General features: G+C 50.0%; 2 protein-coding genes across 8 annotated transcripts in view; one reads left to right on the top strand and one right to left on the bottom strand.

The window, feature by feature from the left end:
* The window catches only part of LOC125698075 (gonadotropin-releasing hormone II receptor-like), a 21,010-nt gene extending 5,263 nt beyond the window's left edge, over positions 1-15,747 (top strand). For 3 of the 7 annotated variants that reach the window (XM_048955962.1, XM_048955963.1, XM_048955960.1), the window contains exons 2-8: positions 2,684-2,884; positions 3,959-4,069; positions 4,702-4,875; positions 5,598-5,964; positions 6,832-7,334; positions 7,704-7,905; positions 8,011-12,786. In XM_048955962.1, the coding sequence (XP_048811919.1) occupies positions 5,952-5,964; positions 6,832-7,334; positions 7,704-7,905; positions 8,011-8,420 (1,128 nt within the window). In that variant the 5' untranslated portion in view covers positions 2,684-2,884; positions 3,959-4,069; positions 4,702-4,875; positions 5,598-5,951 and the 3' untranslated portion in view covers positions 8,421-12,786. Of the gene's footprint in view, positions 1-2,032; positions 2,885-3,958; positions 4,070-4,701; positions 4,876-5,597; positions 5,965-6,831; positions 7,335-7,703; positions 7,906-8,010; positions 12,787-15,447 lie in introns of those variants that run through there. The other 4 variants (XR_007379064.1, XR_007379063.1, XM_048955961.1 and 1 more) reach the window with 4 other exon arrangements.
* PARP16 (poly(ADP-ribose) polymerase family member 16) lies at positions 12,857-17,399 on the bottom strand. Its single transcript, XM_048955968.1, has 6 exons — positions 17,163-17,399; positions 16,603-16,740; positions 15,754-15,960; positions 14,464-14,635; positions 13,656-13,797; positions 12,857-13,520 (listed from the first exon to the last, which is right to left on the bottom strand). The coding sequence occupies exons 1-6, from the start codon at positions 17,343-17,345 to the stop codon at positions 13,382-13,384; spliced, it is 981 nt and encodes a 326-aa protein (XP_048811925.1). The 5' UTR covers positions 17,346-17,399; the 3' UTR covers positions 12,857-13,381.

The raw sequence follows: 17,399 nt of genomic DNA, 5'->3' as shown, positions 1-17,399 counted from the left end.
AAACAAGCTGGGATTTGCCAAGAAATGGTAGAATGTTTATCCAGCGAGCAAGGAGCAGCCAGGTCAGGAGTTGCCTTGGTGCGAGGTTAGGCTGATCACAGCCCAGGGATGCTCAGGGGAAGGCAGGATGCTGCCCATAGCCATGGGGAAGGATGCAGCTCACATGTGTAGATGTGGTACTTAAGAATGTGATTTAGTGGATAATACTGGTGGTAGGTGGGTGTTTGGACTGGATGATCTTAGAGGTGTTTTCCAACCTCGATTCTATGGTTATTTGATCTGCTTATCCATTGCTGGCATTTCCCTGCACAAAGCCAAGGGCTGGAGAGGCCACGTTCCCCTCCCGCCCCACGCCACGATGAGCCCTGGGAGGCCCAGCTGGCTCTTACAGACTTTTTTCCATGATTTGCTCACCGATGCGTAATTAGAAAACAATAGTGTATTGATGGGAATGCTGCCATGCTGAATGCTTTCCCCCAGCCCAGCACCGAGATGCAGTAGTGCATGAGGACCATGATACAGGCAGCGGGACCCCACTTCCCTGTCCACACTCCTTCTCAGGGCACGTCCGTTGCTCTTCTCTTGCCCAAACGAGGGGAAAACATGGCCATGATGTTCACCCAGCTGTCTGTGCTTCCCCTCCTGTTCAGTACGCCACTGACACAATGACCATCACCAAAATCACTGCACCACACTGGGGATCAGTGGGGTTTGCACCCTGTGAAGTCCACAAGGGACCAGCAGGGCCACGTTCTGCTCCTCTCTGCCCATGACACCAGAAGGAGGTGACGCTTTTTTTCCCCTGCTCTGTGTCTCTGAACTTGCTCCTGTTTACAGAGATCGGAGTGAAAATAACTGATTGATGACTTTGTTCCATCCCAAGCGCTTTGGGGAAGGCTGTGTGTTCTCAGAGCTGGGAGCTGGGATTTCGCTAAGCACTTGGCTCCCAGTGGTGCTCCAGTGGTGGCTGATGCAGAGCTGGAGCTGTTGTTTTTAAATCCTGTTTTGACATCCTGGGACTTGGACCGTCCCTGTTTATGGGCTGGATGAAATTTTGGAGGTGTTGTGGATCTCTGGACTTAGCGCTGAGGTTTGAACCACCACCAGCAAACCTCTCAGCTGCCACAATATTGTTTCGCTTAAGCCCTCCTCCACCGCTTCATCAGCACAAAAGCAAACTCCAGCTGCCTAAAAGCTTTGGGAAAGAGCCCAAAGAAGGAACTACTGGAGTTTGTTTTTATTACACAGATGAGGATTTATGGGCTGTGGCTAGGCAAGAAGGAGCAGTCTGGTGTTTCCCCCTGGAAGGATTCACTTAGGGGCTGAACCCAGAGTGCAGGCTCCACCTGCAGCATTGATAGAGTTATGGAATTGTTTGTGTTGGAAGGGGCCTTTAAAGGTCATCTGGCCCAACTTTTCTTACAATGATAGGGACACCTCCAGTTCCAGAGGAGGGCCACAAAGATGATCAAAGGGCTGAAGCATCTCTCAAATGAAGAAAGCTTGGGAGCTGGTCTTGTTTACCTTGGAAAAGAGAAGACTCAGTGAGGGCAGACCTCACTGTGGCCTTACAATGCTTGAAAGGAGCTTATAAGAAGGAGGAGGGCATATTTTTTACATGGTCTGAAAGTGACAGAACAAGGGGGAATGGCTATGAACTAATAGAGGGGAGATTTAGCTTAGATGTTAGGAAGAAATTTTTATTCACAGGCCGGTGAGGCCTTTGCACAGCTGCCCAGAGAAATTGTGGATGCCCCATCTCTGGAGGTGCTCAAGGCCAAGTTGGATGGGGTCCTGGACAGCCTGAGCTGGGGAGGGAGGGGGGCACCCAGCCCCCACCATGGCAGGGATGGTGGCAGGGTGGGCTTTGAGGTCCCTTCCAAAGTAAGATCTATAGCTTGATCAGGCTGCTTGGAGCTGTGAACAACCTGGCCTTGAATGTCTCCAGGGATGGAGCATCCACCCATATCTGGGAAACAGGAGCAGAAGGCACTGCAGAGTGGGCACAACACAGTGGTCTTGGGGTCAGCAGGGTCCCCTAGTATGTCTCTCCTGATGTCATGGCCATCACTGGGCTCAGTCCTTCCCCATCATACCTCCAAAGAGGTGAGATGGAGGTTGCTCCAAGAGCACCAGAAAGTCTCAATAGCAAATCCCTTTATAATCACATTGCTGAGCACAACTCATCTCAACACCACAAGATGTGGCCACTGTTTCATAGAGTCACAGGGTCATTAAGGCTGGAAAAGATAACCAAGTCCAACCATTGACCCATCACACTGTGCCCACTGAACCATGGCCCTCTGAGTACTGCACGTCCCAGCCAGCACCTTCCTGTCCCACACCTGCAGTGTGAGTGGTGCAATACAGAGGTCAGTGCCAGGCAGTGTGTGATGGGACCACTTGGATTGGACCACTCTGAATGGGGACATTTAACATGCAAAGGAAAGGCAGTAGCAGAGCTCCAAACCACAGCCCTCCAGGTGTTTGGTTTTCTGCTTGGTGGACAAAGATCACCCTGTGTTGGCTTGAGCAATTAATTAGTCCTGAAGAAATCTGTAATTTATTGCTCTTATTTACATGCAATTGCTTCAGGCTCGGATGCACTCAGAGCTGGAGGAAGGTGATGGGGTAGTAGCTTTTGTTTCACTCATAATTTTTCTTGCTCCATTTTTCCCTCTAGATCAGGTCAAGGCAGGGAGGGTGGCAGCTGATTGATGCTGGCAAAGCACTGTCAGGATTTCATGAACTGGAGCATCAAGCCAAGAGCTGCTCTTTGGCAACATCTGGATAACTCACAGTGCCTTCTGGGAATGGATTTGCAAATGGCAACCCCCAAAAAAGCAGCACCATGTCCTCCCCAGGAGGGAAAGAGGATGCCATGGTGAGTTCTGTGGCTCAGCTCCATCCTGTGGATACAGCTTTTCCCGTAAGAAACATCAGATTTGGGTCCAAACACCCTGGGGAGCTTGAGAGAGAGAAGGGCGTTTGATGCACGCGGCCAGCAGGAAGAGACAGGAGGTGATGGAAGCAGAGAGTAAAAATAGCATGGATGAAAGAGGGCATGGAAGATGAGGAGGAGGAGAGCCACTAAAACCCATCCAAAACCAAGAGCAAAATTGTTTGCTTCCGTAAGTTAGTCACAATGAAAACATTTGGATTTCATCACTTCCAGCTCAAGAAAAATAGCAGGGTCAGGCAGCAAGGTCACTGGGCAGGTCACCAAACCTATGTGCTGATGGTCTACACCTCGAGGCTTGTTCTACAGAAACCAACTCACCTCTCTCATCCACTTTAGGCATGGCAAAGGGTGGGAGTGAGGGGAGAGCATCCTCCTTGTCAGCTTGCTCACCTTCCTGCCATCCTTCCCAGCTCCCTATGGACATTGCTAGGAACGACTGGCCATGGCTCACTGAGCTCTGCAACACCAGGCTACCAAAAACCAACCACTCTGATGAGACTGAGCATTGAGAACGTTTTTCTCGATGCTTAGAGGCACAACACACCTGAAGAAGGGTCTGAGTGCTGCAGCACCTCTGAATCCAGAAACAGAGCATTATTGCACAAAGAAACACCCAAAGAAGTTGTAAAGATGTCTGCGAACAGCTGTGTGCACCCCATTGGGTACAGCCTTCTTGCTGTATGGTTTTGCCACAGTGACACCCAATGTATATATTGAACCACCCCTTGCAGAGGGGCTCACAGGTGTCCTGTGACCCCCTTGCTGCTTTCTGCTGTATTTCAGCAAACTGGTGTGATGCACAGCTCCAGTGCAGATTTTAGTGAGCAGGAGGAGAGCAGGGAGCCACGCACTGTCTGCTGTGGACTTTGGGAAAGAATAGAAGCCATTCCAGGGCTGAGCTCATCTCTAACCCCGGGAAATGACTTCATGGACACTGGTATTTACTCACAAAAACACCGCATGTCAGATGTCTCTGACTAGACTTTCTGTTTCAAGTCCAGTATGAGACAAGAATTTCCTTGGACGAGCTGCTCCGGAGACAATTCAGGGCTTGGAGGAGGAAAAGAAGAACCAGAAGAAAAATGTCTGCATTTGAGAGTCTGAAGGGTGAGGCTCACTGAGCAAACAGGGATTCAGGGATGCCAAAAGCACCTGCACAAGGGCAGGGAATGAGGGTCTGCGAGACCCCAGTTTATATGGGATGTGCAATGCGAAACGTGCTTCAGCTGCACTTCTGCTGCAGGTGATCCCATGCTTCTTGTGGTCCCAGGACAGCATTCCAGCCCAGTGGGGGCTGTATGGGAACAGCCCAGCAGTGCTGCTTCCCAATCCTTCTGCCCAACAACGTGATGGTTAAACCAGTGCTCAGCAGGCAGCTGACCTTTAGGGAGAGGAGCAGCAACAGCAACGAAAAGAAAACACAGGAGATTTACTATGAAAAAATTTTTTAAAATGGGGAAAAATAGTTATTTTAACAAGGGACCACACCCTTAAATTGTCTCATTAGTAATGCATGCCCAGGACATGGCTGTGTGATGGCATGCTGCAAAAATCCTCTCTGAACAGGAACCAAAGCCTTTGTTGTGGCATGAGCGGGGCGGATGGTTCCCAGGAAAAATCCTGTCCTTCTCTTGCATCATGCATTTGGGGTCGGGAGGACGTTTCCAGACATGGGGCAGCTGGCCAGGAGGGAGGACAAACAGGGAATGCATTCCTGACCCACTATTTAATTGCCTTAGTGCAGGTGCAAAGAGCTAAGTGAAAGGAAAAATCAAGATGTGGGGCTGCATTCTTCTCCGCTTTGTCCAGAAGAGAAGGCTGCTGCCATGAGTGGGCTCACACCCAGCTCCTGTGTGCTTTCAGTGCTTTTTTCTGCCCCAGGAACAGTCTCTCCTCACAGATGTCCATGCCAGGTAAGGAGCCAGTGGGGACTGTTCCCTGCTGCTCTGCCCGCCATGGCTTTGGGTCTTTGGGGACAAGCTCCCTCCATTTCCATGAGCTGACATTTTGGGGGTGCCTTTGCTTTTCTCTTTCCCTTTGGATGCAGAAGTGATCCCGGGTGTAGGATGCTGGATGTAGTCCCATAAAGGCTGTGTGTGCCCTGGATCTCAAGGTTCTGCCACGTGCTGCCTTTGCCCAAAACCCTGGGTGAGCCACCAGCTGCCATGGTAGGCAGCACGACTGAAACCACAGAGAGGGGAAACGAGCCCCAGCCTTGTGGTTTTTAAGCCCCCGTGAGCTCTTTGTCCACTCTAAGACTTTGTGTGACCATGGAGTCATCATAGAATCATTAAGGTTGGAAAAGACCTCTAATATCATCTAGTCTGCCTACCACTAAAACGCTGAAATAAACTCAAAAAATAATGAGATGGGAATTAGGAAAGCAGAGATAAATGAGTTTATTTATTAAAGTGGTAACACAACCAAAGTTCCCCTCTGGGTTTAATCCCTCCTTATGGCATTTCCAGGCCAGCACACACCTGAGCTCACCTCCAGGCTCACACAGACCCAGCCAGTGGCGGAGCATCGCTGGGTGCGCACATGGCCATGTAGGCTGCGAGCTCCCGGTTGTCTGAGCAACAGGATGCTCATCACCAACCCCGGTGATAATTAACTCATTTCCCTGTATTTATAGAAAACCGATGCGGTGCATGCTGGCGCTGGTCCCTGATGGGGCCACGTTTGGTCACAATACCAACAGACAACATCCTGAGCGCTGGCCACTTCTTGCCATCCATCAGCTCCACTCCCACAGCCGGCTCATTAGGACTAAAAGCGGATCGCTCGTTAAGCCAGCAGGGCAGGGGTGCCCACCTCCAGGTTTGCTGCAGGGAATGTTTGCGTCGGCGTTGCCTTCTCCAGATGCCAGGGGCTGCATACATCTCCGCTAATAGCAGTGAGCTGCCGGCGGTGCAGACGCACGGATGCTCAGCACTGGAGCTGCCTGACTTGCTGCGGGGACGGGCAGCATTTCTCTTCGCTTCAGGGCATGTGTGTGCCAGGTATGTCCCCATCTGCTGGGACAAGTCCACATGGACAGCAATGGCTTGGGACTTTGTACTGCTGTTTCTTTTCTTTGCTTGCTTTCTGGGTGTTGGGGAGGAAAGGGAGGGATACAGCGAAGGGACTGGAGGAGGGCATTGGTGTCTCCATCCCACAGACACATTGGGTGGGATGGACAAGTTCCCTGGGGGAACAGGTTGGTCTCTGCAACTCGTTTTAAGGTGGGGAATGTGTTAATTGGGTATTGGCAACCAGAAGGCTCTCAGGATGCTCAGAGACCTCCTGGCAGTGGGGAGCATTAATGCTTGTGTGCATGAGAGTTTGGAGCATTTGCCCTTGAAATGCAAGCTGTCCCCAAGCTGGCTGTGCTTGGGAATAAAGGGGCAATTAGATCAAACCAGAGGCACTCATCAGCTGGGCACAGGGGACCTGGCACCATGGATGGAGGCAGACCATTAAGCGTTAAATTGCTAATGGGAAGCACTGTGGGGTTTTTTAAAAGGTTGAAATCTATTTGCAAAGGAAGGACGTGCCATCCCATGGCTACAGCCACCGCTCCCCAGCTCCTCTACTGCTTTGCAAAAAGCTAAAAATACATCTAGGCGAGCAATTGCTATAGCTACAGGGGGCTGAGTGAGAGCCGGGGAAGGCACCTGGGCAGCCCAAATGAGCATCACATGGATGGGCAGTGTGGAGCTAGCATTGATTGCTGCCAGACTGCACATCCCACCTTCTCCTGATCTAAGGGTAAATGTTGCAGAGTGATATGGTCTAGAGCACTCACAGGCATGGGTTGGTGGTTGGACTGGATGATCGCATTGGTCTTTTCAACCTTAATAACTCTATGATTTCTCTCTAATTACCAGCTGCTTTAATTGAAGCTGAACCACCCCACCACCCCACCACGGAGGGGGTCACCAACACCTCGGCTGCTCGCTGCCCTCAGCACTGGGTCGAGCCCCGGTTCACGCAGGCTGCAAAGGTGCGCGTGGCCGTCACGGCCATTTTCTTCTTGCTGGCAGCGTGCAGCAATACAGCAGTGCTGGGCAGCCTGCTGAGGAAGAGGAAGAAGTGCCACGTGCGGCCACTAATTCTCAGCCTGGCGCTGGCCGACCTGCTGGTGACGGTGGCAGTGATGCCCTTGGATGCAGCATGGAATGTGACAGTGCAGTGGTACGGCGGAGATCTTTCCTGCAAGCTCCTCAACTTCCTCAAGCTCTTTGCTATGTATGCAGCTGCCCTGGTGCTGGTGGTCATCAGCCTGGACCGGCATGCTGCCGTCCTCCAGCCCTTTGCTCGTGCCCGACGCCGCAATGGGCTGCTGTTGCGTGCTGCATGGCTGGGCAGTGTGCTGCTAGCATCACCCCAGGTAGGGCTGGGTGGTTTCCTTATGGGGTTACTGATCTGGTTGGGTTGGAGAAGGGCTAAAGCAACAAATTCATCCCAATCTGTGATCCCACCATGGCCAGATTGGCTTTGCTGTGTTTGGTGCACTGAAGAGTGGTGGAGGTCTCTTGGTTTGTTCATTGCAGGAAGCTGAGGGGAGGCCAAGAGCCTCCTCATAGTATCCTCCAGCTTCCTGCCAAGGGGAGAGGCAGGGATCTCCTCTCTCTTGTGACAGTGACATGATCCAAGAGAATAGCACGGGGCTGCATGCATTGGCCCCAAGCACTGCATGGATGCAGTGTGTGTCCTGCCCCAGAGCTTTTCTGAGTTGTGATTTGGTTCTTGATTTCAGCTATTTCTCTTCCACCTTCACACGGTCCCAGGAGGGAACTTCACACAGTGCGTTACTCACGGCAGCTTCCGAGCACACTGGGAAGAAACTGTCTACAACATGTTCACCTTCACCACCCTCTATATCACCCCCCTGAGCATCATGATTGTTTGCTACGTCCGAATCATTTGGGAGATCAGTAAGCAGCTAAAGATCAACAAAAGTAAGCAGGTCCTTAGGGCTCAGCAGGATTCTGGGATTCCCACTGGTGGTTACGTTCTCCTTGTTCTCTCACACCTCCTGCTGTCCTTTTGACTCTCCCCAACAGGTCTGGTAAGAAGTCAAAATGACCACATCTCCAAGGCACGCATGAAGACTCTCAAGATGACCATTGTGATTGTTGCCACCTTCATCATCTGCTGGACCCCGTACTACCTCCTGGGCTTGTGGTACTGGTTCCAGCCAGCCATGATCCAGAGGATGCCTGAGTACATCAACCACAGCTTCTTTCTCTTCGGCTTGCTGCACACATGCACCGACCCCATCATTTATGGGCTGTACACCCCCTCGTTTCGGGAGGACGTGCAGTCGTGTCTCAGGGGAATTGAAGCAGCCATTACCAGGCATGAGAGACACAAACCCGTCTTAGTCTCAGAGAAGACCACCAAAGATGGGGCTGTCAATGGCCAGGTGGCATCGGGTGGCTCCAATGGGACAACCATTAACACGGTGTGCTGAAGAGATGTACCAGGAGACTAGCAGCATCAGGGGCTGCTTTGTCTGGATGATTTTGGAGACAAGTCCACTGACTGACTGGGGGGGGTGTGGGTCTACAGCCATAAACCATGAACATTTCTCCTGCCTGTACTGAGAGTGAATCCTCAGGTAGGAGCTACTCTCTCACCCAGCACAAGGAAGATGCAGCAGAGGGGCTGGGCCTCATTTATTAGAGACTGACAAGCCTGAGGTCTTGTCCAGTCTTCTCCTTGCTATGGCATCCATAAAAGCAATTTTGGGGTCATTACCTGACCCACCTCCCCTCAGGCTGCCCCTGTAGGGAGGGAGGAGATGCTGTGGGAGATGGAGACAGACAAGAACGATACAAAGAGCTGCAGTGGGCTGAGATAGGATTGAAAGGGACACAGTGGTGTCTCTCCTCATGCAGGGGTGGTGTGGATACATCCTTATGTAGCAACAGTCTGGGACACAGGGTTGACCAGGAGTGAGTATTTGGGATAACCAAAGGGTGAGAACAAGACCTGCTGCTGCCTAGCCCCTCCCAACTGCCATCTTGCACATGCTAACAGAATTAAACCACCTTTTCTCCTCCCTGCTTTCCCCTTTATCACACACTCATGTCTGCTTTGCCCTACCACCCACACCTCACTGCTGACTCCAATCAGAGTGCATGCAGCCAGGTGCACTTGATGACCCTGTGCATCCTAAGGAGGACTGTGATGGGAAACACCTGTGGGGGGAGGGCTCATCAGCTGCTGTGGGTGCCAGCTGGGTGCTGATGGCCTTTAAATGCACAGCACAGAGCAGAGAAGCTGCTAGAAGAGGCAGGGTGGAGGAAGGAAGGAGTTGGCTGAGCTCTGGTGAGTAAAATGGTTTATTTTTATTTTGTTTTTATTTATTGTCTTTTCATTAACATGCCAGAAGTTTATGGAGATCTTTCTCTTTAGGTGTATGTTGAAGGTATGAATTTATTCAGCTGTATTGTTATCTTCTATGCAGTTAGGGGTGATTGATTACTTCTCTGTGAGATGCTTGTTAAATGTTTGGGTTTTTTTGTTTCTGAAGGCAACTTTAGTTGGAGCTAAGAGGAGTTCTTTAGTGGTATGGTTGCCTGTTTTTTGTTGTGTGAACTCCATGGGCAACTGAGGTTCTGGATTTGTCAGGAAACAGTTCTGAGTATTTTTGTGACTACTGTAGCTTTGAATGAGCACTTGAGCTTTATCAGCATGAATGTATTAATAAGACTCTTGACTTGTGGCTGTAAATGTGTGTGTGGGGAAGCTGAGATCCTCCTGGAAATCAATTACTTTATGAGAAGCCTGGAGTGATGAATCCCTGTTGGTAAGAAAGGACCTGGACTGGTCTCCCAGTGCCCAGCCCACAAAAACCAAGTGGGGTTTGAACAAAAGGAGTGGTAAGGGGTGTTGGCTGGGCAGCTGTGGTGCTTTGGGTGATAGCAGGCTGGGGACAGCTGTTGAGTACTTGCCTTTCACTATGTTAAGCATTGTCTCAACTGCCTGAAGTGGGGGGGGATCAATCAGAGCTGTAAGAGCCCAGTCAGCCAACTGGGATCAACTTGAGCCCTTCAGAAAGCATCTGAACTGCAGTGAGATATGTAATTGCCTTTTGGCTTTTCTGGGCTTGCTCCACTCAAGGTTAATTTTGCAATGCTAGCAGAGTAGGGCTCATGGTGCCAGGCGGTCTTGGTTTAACTGGTGCCAGTTGGGTTTCTTGAAGGGTGGTGGGAATGGGTTCTGGTGGGGAAAGCAACTTGCTCATCAGACCCTCCTTTGGCAACCCTATCTGTAGCAGGGGCTTAGAACTAGATGAACTTCAAGGTCCATTCCAACTTATGCTATTCTACGTTCTATTGGTCCTGCTGTCAGGCTGAAGATCCCTATGGGGAGAAAAACATGTTGGTTGTTTGAGCCTTGAATTAGTGGTGAAGTGCCTTTAATCTCTTAAACATTCTTTAGTGAATTTCTGCTGAGTGGGAGCAAATTGTATCCAGACTTATTTAAGGTCACTTGTCCACTCTTGTATGGTGTTAGGAGAGCTTGTAGGCATCTAAGAAGTGTGTTTCTTTTTGGGAGGGACTTGTTACCTTTATGGCCTATAGGTATGGTGGGAGAGCATAAAGTGTTCTGGCTTTGGGATATTTTTAAGGAATTCTTTCCTATGAGGGTGGTGAGGCACTGGGAGAGGTTGTCCAGAGAAGCTGTGGCAGCCACATCCATGGAGGTGCTCGAGGCCAGGCTGGATGAGGCTTCGAGCAGCCTGGTGTAGTGGAAAGCATCCCTGCTCTTACTGGGGAGGTTAAACTAGATGATGTTAAAGCTCCATTTCAACCCCAACCACTTGGTGATGCTATGAACTGTGGCACAATAGGAAAACTCTTCTCCTTGGGATGCTGGGGAGGACACATCCCTCAGTCCTTGGGACGTGGTCCCCAAGATGCTTGTGGGTGCTTTGTGCATGCTGTGCGTTACTCCCTACTGCTTCCTTTCTTCCCTTTTCTGGTGCTTAAAGGCTGACATTTTGGCGAGCCCAGAGCATGGGCAAGATGCCCAAAGTGACAGCTTTCATGATAGAAGGGAAATGTCACTGGGGGAGTGTGCTGCCAAGCAGTACCCTGCTCCTCCTCGCCCTGCGTGCTTCTGCTTTCTGCCCTGGTTGCCTGCTTGCACGACCTCAGCTGTGGCACTGAGGGACATGGCCCAGTGGGGATGGTGGGGATGGGCTGATGTTGGACTTGGTGACCTCTGGAGGTCTTTTCCAACCTTAATGATTCTATGTTTCTAACCCTGTGCTTCAGTGTTTCTTTCTTCAGGAAGAAGCTCTGATTTGTTTTCCATTAGCAGTTTTATAGCACTGTGCGTGTTCAAAGAGCCACACAAGTGGCTTAAGAGCTTAACAGAACCTCAGGTTAATTCAGAATATTGTTGGTTATTCAACACAACACTCGCATTAATTCAGTTGACTGCATCTCACCACGTTGGGAAACACATGCTGAAATCAGCAGGGAGCACAGAAAACAAGCACCAGAGTTGGCTATTAAGTATTTTGATGGCCCACTAAGATAGAATGCATTCATTTTCCTATTGCCTTTGAGGTCAGCAGTCCCAAATGGGGCTCTAGAGCTCCAGAGAACAGCCAGGGCACCAGCCCATGGTTCCCTGCCTGCAGCTCCTCTCTCCTGTGGGTCTGCTCAAACCTGGGAGTGGAAAAATCCACTCTTTGGTATTGCTGGTTTAACACAGTGCTGGTTTAAAGCCAAGTAAAAGCCCAGACAGACACTGGGAGATAGTGCTGAATGGCCACTATGCATTAATTCATTCTGCTTATCCTTCAGGAAATTTCTCTATGCAAAGGAGCCTTCAAACCGTGCCATGTTTCTTCCCATCTGTTCCTTCTGCCTGGCTGCTGGGTTCCAGGTCTGTGCCTTTCCCCGCAGCAAAGCAACCATCCATCAAACAACTGCTGCTTCAGCCCCTTCCTTTTCAAAGGGCCCCAGATATCCCATCTGTTCCCAAAGATGTTTCACTTGCAGGCACACACCAAGGCTCTTACCAACACAGTACCATCCACCAAACAGCTTTAGGATTTCTGCCTGGCATCCTACCTACCCTAAACTCATGGCACATTAAAGATCACTTGTTGAAATAGACCAAAAGCAGGCAAAAAAAAATCTCAGAAACACAATGCATGTTTCAAACCCCAAATTCCTAGATTGAAATATCCAGCTACTGTAGCCAAATCTGTTGTGCAGTAAATTGTTGGTTTATGTATATTTTAATTGCAAATCAGAGCTATAATTAGCACGTATGTTTCGTGGGCTGTGGCAATGCAATGTGCTGTACCAGTGAGCATTATTAATGGACTGTAAAAGGCAATGGGGAATTGGACTATAATGTTCTTGTTTTGCAAGCTGTATGGTGAATAAATAAATTGGTCTTGGCAGTAAAATTAACTGGAATAAATGCTTCCAGCTCTATCCACCAAGGAGACGGGTTGCTGTATGTGTCCTCAGAATTGAGTTAGGAAACCTGATTGGCAGGTTGTCATTTCTGGCAATTAGGTAACAGAATAATGTTAGAGAAAGACAGATATTTGAAATATTTCATGAGTAGGGTTAGGAATCATAGACTCCTTTGCTATGGATATGTGATGAGATCTTGTTCTGGTTAGCTCCAACCCTATAAAGGCTGTCAGGTGGCTGTGCATGGAACCCTTTACCCTCTCTCTTCCTCCTGTGGAAAACAGAAGTGGAAAGCAGTCTGACAGCAAAATGCACATTCAGTATTGATGCTGAAGTGCCCAAGTCTGTCTGATCTTATGTGCTAACCAAGGTGGGTTGTGGCTGAGCGCAGCAATCCTGTATGTGTTCCACTGGGGAGTAGGAGGGCTGGGGGGGGGGGAAAGGGAAGGATGGCACTTAGGTAGAAGTCATTTAGTTTCTTCCATTTTGGTTGCTGTTTTATTTCATTTCTTTCTTTCTTACAATCATTATGCTTAAATATAAAAATTAATGGTCAAAATCATAGTCTGTTTTAAATGTGAACCCACCTGCACTGATACATACCAAACATCTCTACATACAGTTTCTGAAAACAAACTTGGACTTTGACATACAGGGAGAAACTCCCTTCCACCTAGTGCAAACATTACTAACTCAATCTGACAGAAAATAATGACAGCAGAATATTTCCACACTTAGTTTTCATTAATTTTAAATAACTTTCTCCATGGACCCTTAAGAATCAGTTCATGCTAAGCTGCACTATTAAGATCCTTCTCAGCTGTACTGGGTGTCTTCATGAATCACAGGAATACAGAAATAATAACTGGAAAGTGCCAAACACCTTTTATTTGCAGAGCTCTGGAACAGATGCAGAGCTTGGTGGATTCCTTGTTATTAAGGCACGTAGTGAAAATAGCAGTTTATTATCTTGGAGGGCAATTCATTCTGAGTGAAACATTCTGTGCCAGTAGTAGAGGAAGGCTGGTGAATTGCTGGCTCCAATCACGATCAGCAGCAGGAGGTACAGCATCATTGCTATGGCAAAACGGTGGGTGGAAAACCAGGACTGACCTGAAGGCCTGAAAAGGGAAAAGTGCATGGATTTCATGAGAGATGCGGGTCTCCGCAGCTTGTTCCCGTTGCTCTTTCACAAATAGGGTACATTTATCTATCTGTTCCACCATGCTCATCAATCTAGGCGGCTGAGCTCTTACCTCCTGTGCTGTTTCTGTGAATAGACCAGCAAGTATTTAACTCGGAGGAGCTGATTGTTTGTGACAACAAAGTATTTCTGTGGCACGTCACCACCTTCGCTGTTCTTCACTCTTGCTCTTTTTCTGTCTATTTCTTCTGAATCTGCATGGGAAGGAGAAAGAAGAGCTCTTCAAGGAACAGAGCAGCCAAACTCCCATGTGACTGTAAAACAAACAAACAACCTTCACATGCATGTACACCCACAGGGGTGGGAATGAGATAATCAAAGATCTCAGCATTCCCCAGAATCCTTTAGCATCCAGGAATAGACTGAAAAGTTTGCTTGAGGCTACACCACTCCTAGTCATCCCTGGTATGGGTGGTATTCCAGCACAGACCAGGGTGAGATGGAGGCGGGTCACACACAGGGCTGGAGGGCTGCTCATGTTAACAGGGAAAGAAAAACAACGCTGAAGGACTGAGTCCTGCAAGCAAAAAGAAGATGGACAACCTGAGCAGAGGCTTCTTAGTCTAGGTATCTAAGATAGTTCCTTTTTGCTACACACTGATGCTCCTGTCCCACCATCATAGGCATCAGGGAAGGTGAACTTATCATAAGAATAAATGATGCAGCCAAATTAGTGTCTATCCTTCAAATATGCATCTGAAGATAGTATTGCAAGGCTTATATGTGCTTGGTGAGGGGTCAATCAGAAAAGAAAGCCCCATATACCACACTGTCTAACGCCATGTATGTGCCCAGAGCTGAAACACAAATGGTGCTGAACAAGGGCTGAACTTTTGTAGTTATTACTGCAGCAGGCTCACCTTTCTTCTTCACCTGGCACTTGACATCAGGGTGGTCGATGATCTCGCAGACAGCAACGCAGCTCAGGATGGAGCCCAATGTGCTTCGCTGCCACCCGAGGCCGTGTGGGCTGTAGAGCAGAGCCAGGCTGAGGTCACTGGTGAGATAGGTGCCTTCACCAAACAGCGATGTCTGAAACAGGACAGAAATGTATCCTACTGTCCTGCAGGGCAAGTTATAAACAGCACGCAAGTGTTCTTTACTGTCAGTCTGGTGGCTCTGTTTCTTGAGGTGAATTAACAAAGGTTTTTCTACCCACATTTGGCCTGGTCCTCTGCACTGCTTTTGTCCTGGCACAACTTCCTGCCCTCTCCCATCCCTCAGATTAGCTGTTTGGCACAGCCCCTGGTGAGGACAGATTCATGCTTTCCCGGATTTGGATTGAGCTCGCCAGTGTAAGCATTTTATATCAACATGACTGCACTGCTGTCAGGGGCATTGCACTGATTTATTGAGACTGCCATCATTCAAGTAATCCAGCCTTCATGTACGGACAAGGCTTTAACTCACATTTAAATCCCTGCTTCACAGGAAAAGAGGGGAGCATGTTTCACTTGTGAATTCCTTTCAAAAATAACTGTTTCAATAACTTTGAATCAGAGGATTTGCCACGCTGACTGCAGTTATTAAGCCAGTAGATCCGGCATAGCTGAGGAGCCTTGTTCACAAAGGGCATCCGGGAGGGGGGGAGGTGGGAAAACATGGTCCAGGTTGATGGGAAGGATATGCAGCTGTTGTGTCAGAACTGCTTTACAGACAGCGGAGTCCCAGCTTCCTTTCTGTTGAACTCAGAAGGGCTGAAAATCCTGTGGGATATTTCCCTTAGCTGGGCCACTTAGAAAGGGATCTGCAAGTGGCATCTGAAGCTACTTGACCTGACCCTGCAGCAAGGTGGAGAGAGAATTCCCTGTGTTCTCTGGGTTGCTGTTTTGTTCTATGCACAGGCATGTTCCAGCTGCAGGCTTCCAGAGAGGCTGCTATTTCCAGAGGCATTACACCTCCTTACAAAGGATAGACAGAATTTGTCACGCTGGAGGAAACTATTTCATGCTGCTTCCAGTTTTTACCCTTAGGCTGGAACAGAAGACTGAATGCAACTGTAGGCCAAGGCCTACACTGAAGTGAAAACAGGACTAACTCGTCAGCATGCTTTGTGCCCTTCCTTCAAGGACTCTGCAGCCAGTTCAAGTGTTACTGGCTGCAGGTGACCAACAAGAGATGGTGCCCATAAGGGGCATCAGGAGCCTCACCCTGTTCAGATGGCAATGCAGGCCGTTGTGCAGAATGGAATGGAAGTTCTCCAGGCGACTGCCATGGAAGGCATAGATGAGGTCCTGCTCACCCCTAGTCTCAGCAAACTTGGCATTCATTTGATCACAGTATGTGACCTCAAAGAGGAAGTCCGGGGCAGGAACAGCAGCATCAGACATCCCAGTGAGCTCCTGGATCTTCTCATACTTGAAAACAGGAAGGAACAGGAGTGTCAGTTGATGGGGTTGGGCCATTCACTGGAAATCCCATTTTTCATCCCTTCATCTTTCAGACTGCTTTATGTATTTTGATCGTGCCTCCTGGGTTAGAATTCAGTGTTCCCAGGGAGAACAAGTGTGTACAGTCATAGTTTTGATAGGTTTTGCTCTTGACTGATGTTAGAACATCATCGTTCCACCAAGCTGTGCTGGCTGCTAAGATGACCCCGCATCACCTGACCTTGGAAAATGTGAAAAGAGAAGTTGTTTTCTTGCTACTAATCCCTACAACTATTTTGATCCCTGTTACAGAAGTGCTCTTAACCTTTCTGTTTTTGGGCCAAGCATGCATGACACAAACTTGTCTTTGAGTAAGGAGCAAGGCCCAGCCCCAGGAAACCTGAGCAGGACTATCTTGGTCTGGTACAAGCACATACGTGTCCTGTTAATGGCAGCACCCAGCTGCAGCACTGCCAACCATCAGCTACTGAAAGCAATAACTATTTCTTCTACTTGCTTTTTCTCAAAGCTATTAAAAAGAGAAATCCTCTCTACCTCCAGGAAAAATGTGTTGAACAGCAAAGTTGCCTGCAGACAAATTCTAATGGGCTGTTTGAGTTCAGGCCTTACCTCCTGCTTCTTAATGCTTTGTATCGTGAAGGTCTTAGATGACAAAATCCAGCTTAGCAAATCCCAGGTCCTTTTCTCTGCGTTCGGGACGGCTCCCAGGAGTTCCTTCAGGCTGGGCAGCGCCTCGGTATCTGCAAGCTGACAACAGGAGCTCAGCCCGAGCTCCTCATCGTGATTAAACAGAGACCTCTAGTGAAAACAACCGAGTATTTCAGCCCGGCGGGCTGGAATCTGAGACCAGTCTCTGTTTATCGGTGGCGTCAGCGCCGCGCACGCAGGGGCAGGCGGAAGGGGAGCGGTCTGGGTGCGGGGCCGCGGCGGGGCAGACACGAAGGGTTGGGGGCCGGGGGGCGCGGACCGTTCCGGCGTCGTTCTCAAGGCACACATGTAACAGCTCCGCATCCCCGCTCCGGGGCAGCGCGGCGTTCCCGCTGCGGCTCGAGCCCTGCCACCCCCGCCCCACGCACGGCCCTCCCGCCGCCCGGCTCAGCCCTGCCCGGCTCAGCCCTCCCCGTCCCCGCTGCGGGCCGGCTGCGGCGCCGTGGCCGCGTGCCGCTCACCAGCGCCTCGAAGTCCTTGGAGGCGGCGTCGGCGCCGCCGTAGCGGCTCGGGAAGGGCCGGAGCGCCGAGTCCCGCCTGTAGCTCTGCAGCGCGGCGGCGAACAGACTGCAGCGCAGCTCGGCGCCCAGCGGGTCCCTCCGCACCGCCTCCCGCACCGCCTCGCCGGGACGCGGCGGCCGCATCGCTCCGACGGAGGGGGAGGGGAGGGAAGAGCCGCGGCCCTTCCGCCTCGGGGC

This window comes from Lagopus muta, chromosome 10 (assembly GCF_023343835.1).
Source record: "Lagopus muta isolate bLagMut1 chromosome 10, bLagMut1 primary, whole genome shotgun sequence".
NCBI lineage: Eukaryota > Metazoa > Chordata > Aves > Galliformes > Phasianidae > Lagopus > Lagopus muta.
This window is presented reverse-complemented; position numbering and strand designations above follow the sequence as displayed.

Excerpts from the sequence above, each read along its gene's own strand:
- PARP16 (XM_048955968.1), bottom strand. The coding sequence starts at position 17,345 with ATGCGGCCGCCGCGTCCCGGCGAGGCGGTGCGGGAGGCGGTGCGGAGG. Across the intron at positions 15,961-16,602 it reads AAAGCATTAAGAAGCAGGAG|TATGAGAAGATCCAGGAGCT; the intron begins GTAAGGCCTGAA and ends CCTGTTTTCAAG. Across the intron at positions 13,521-13,655 it reads TCACAGAAACAGCACAGGAG|GCCTTCAGGTCAGTCCTGGT; the intron begins GTAAGAGCTCAG and ends TTCCCTTTTCAG.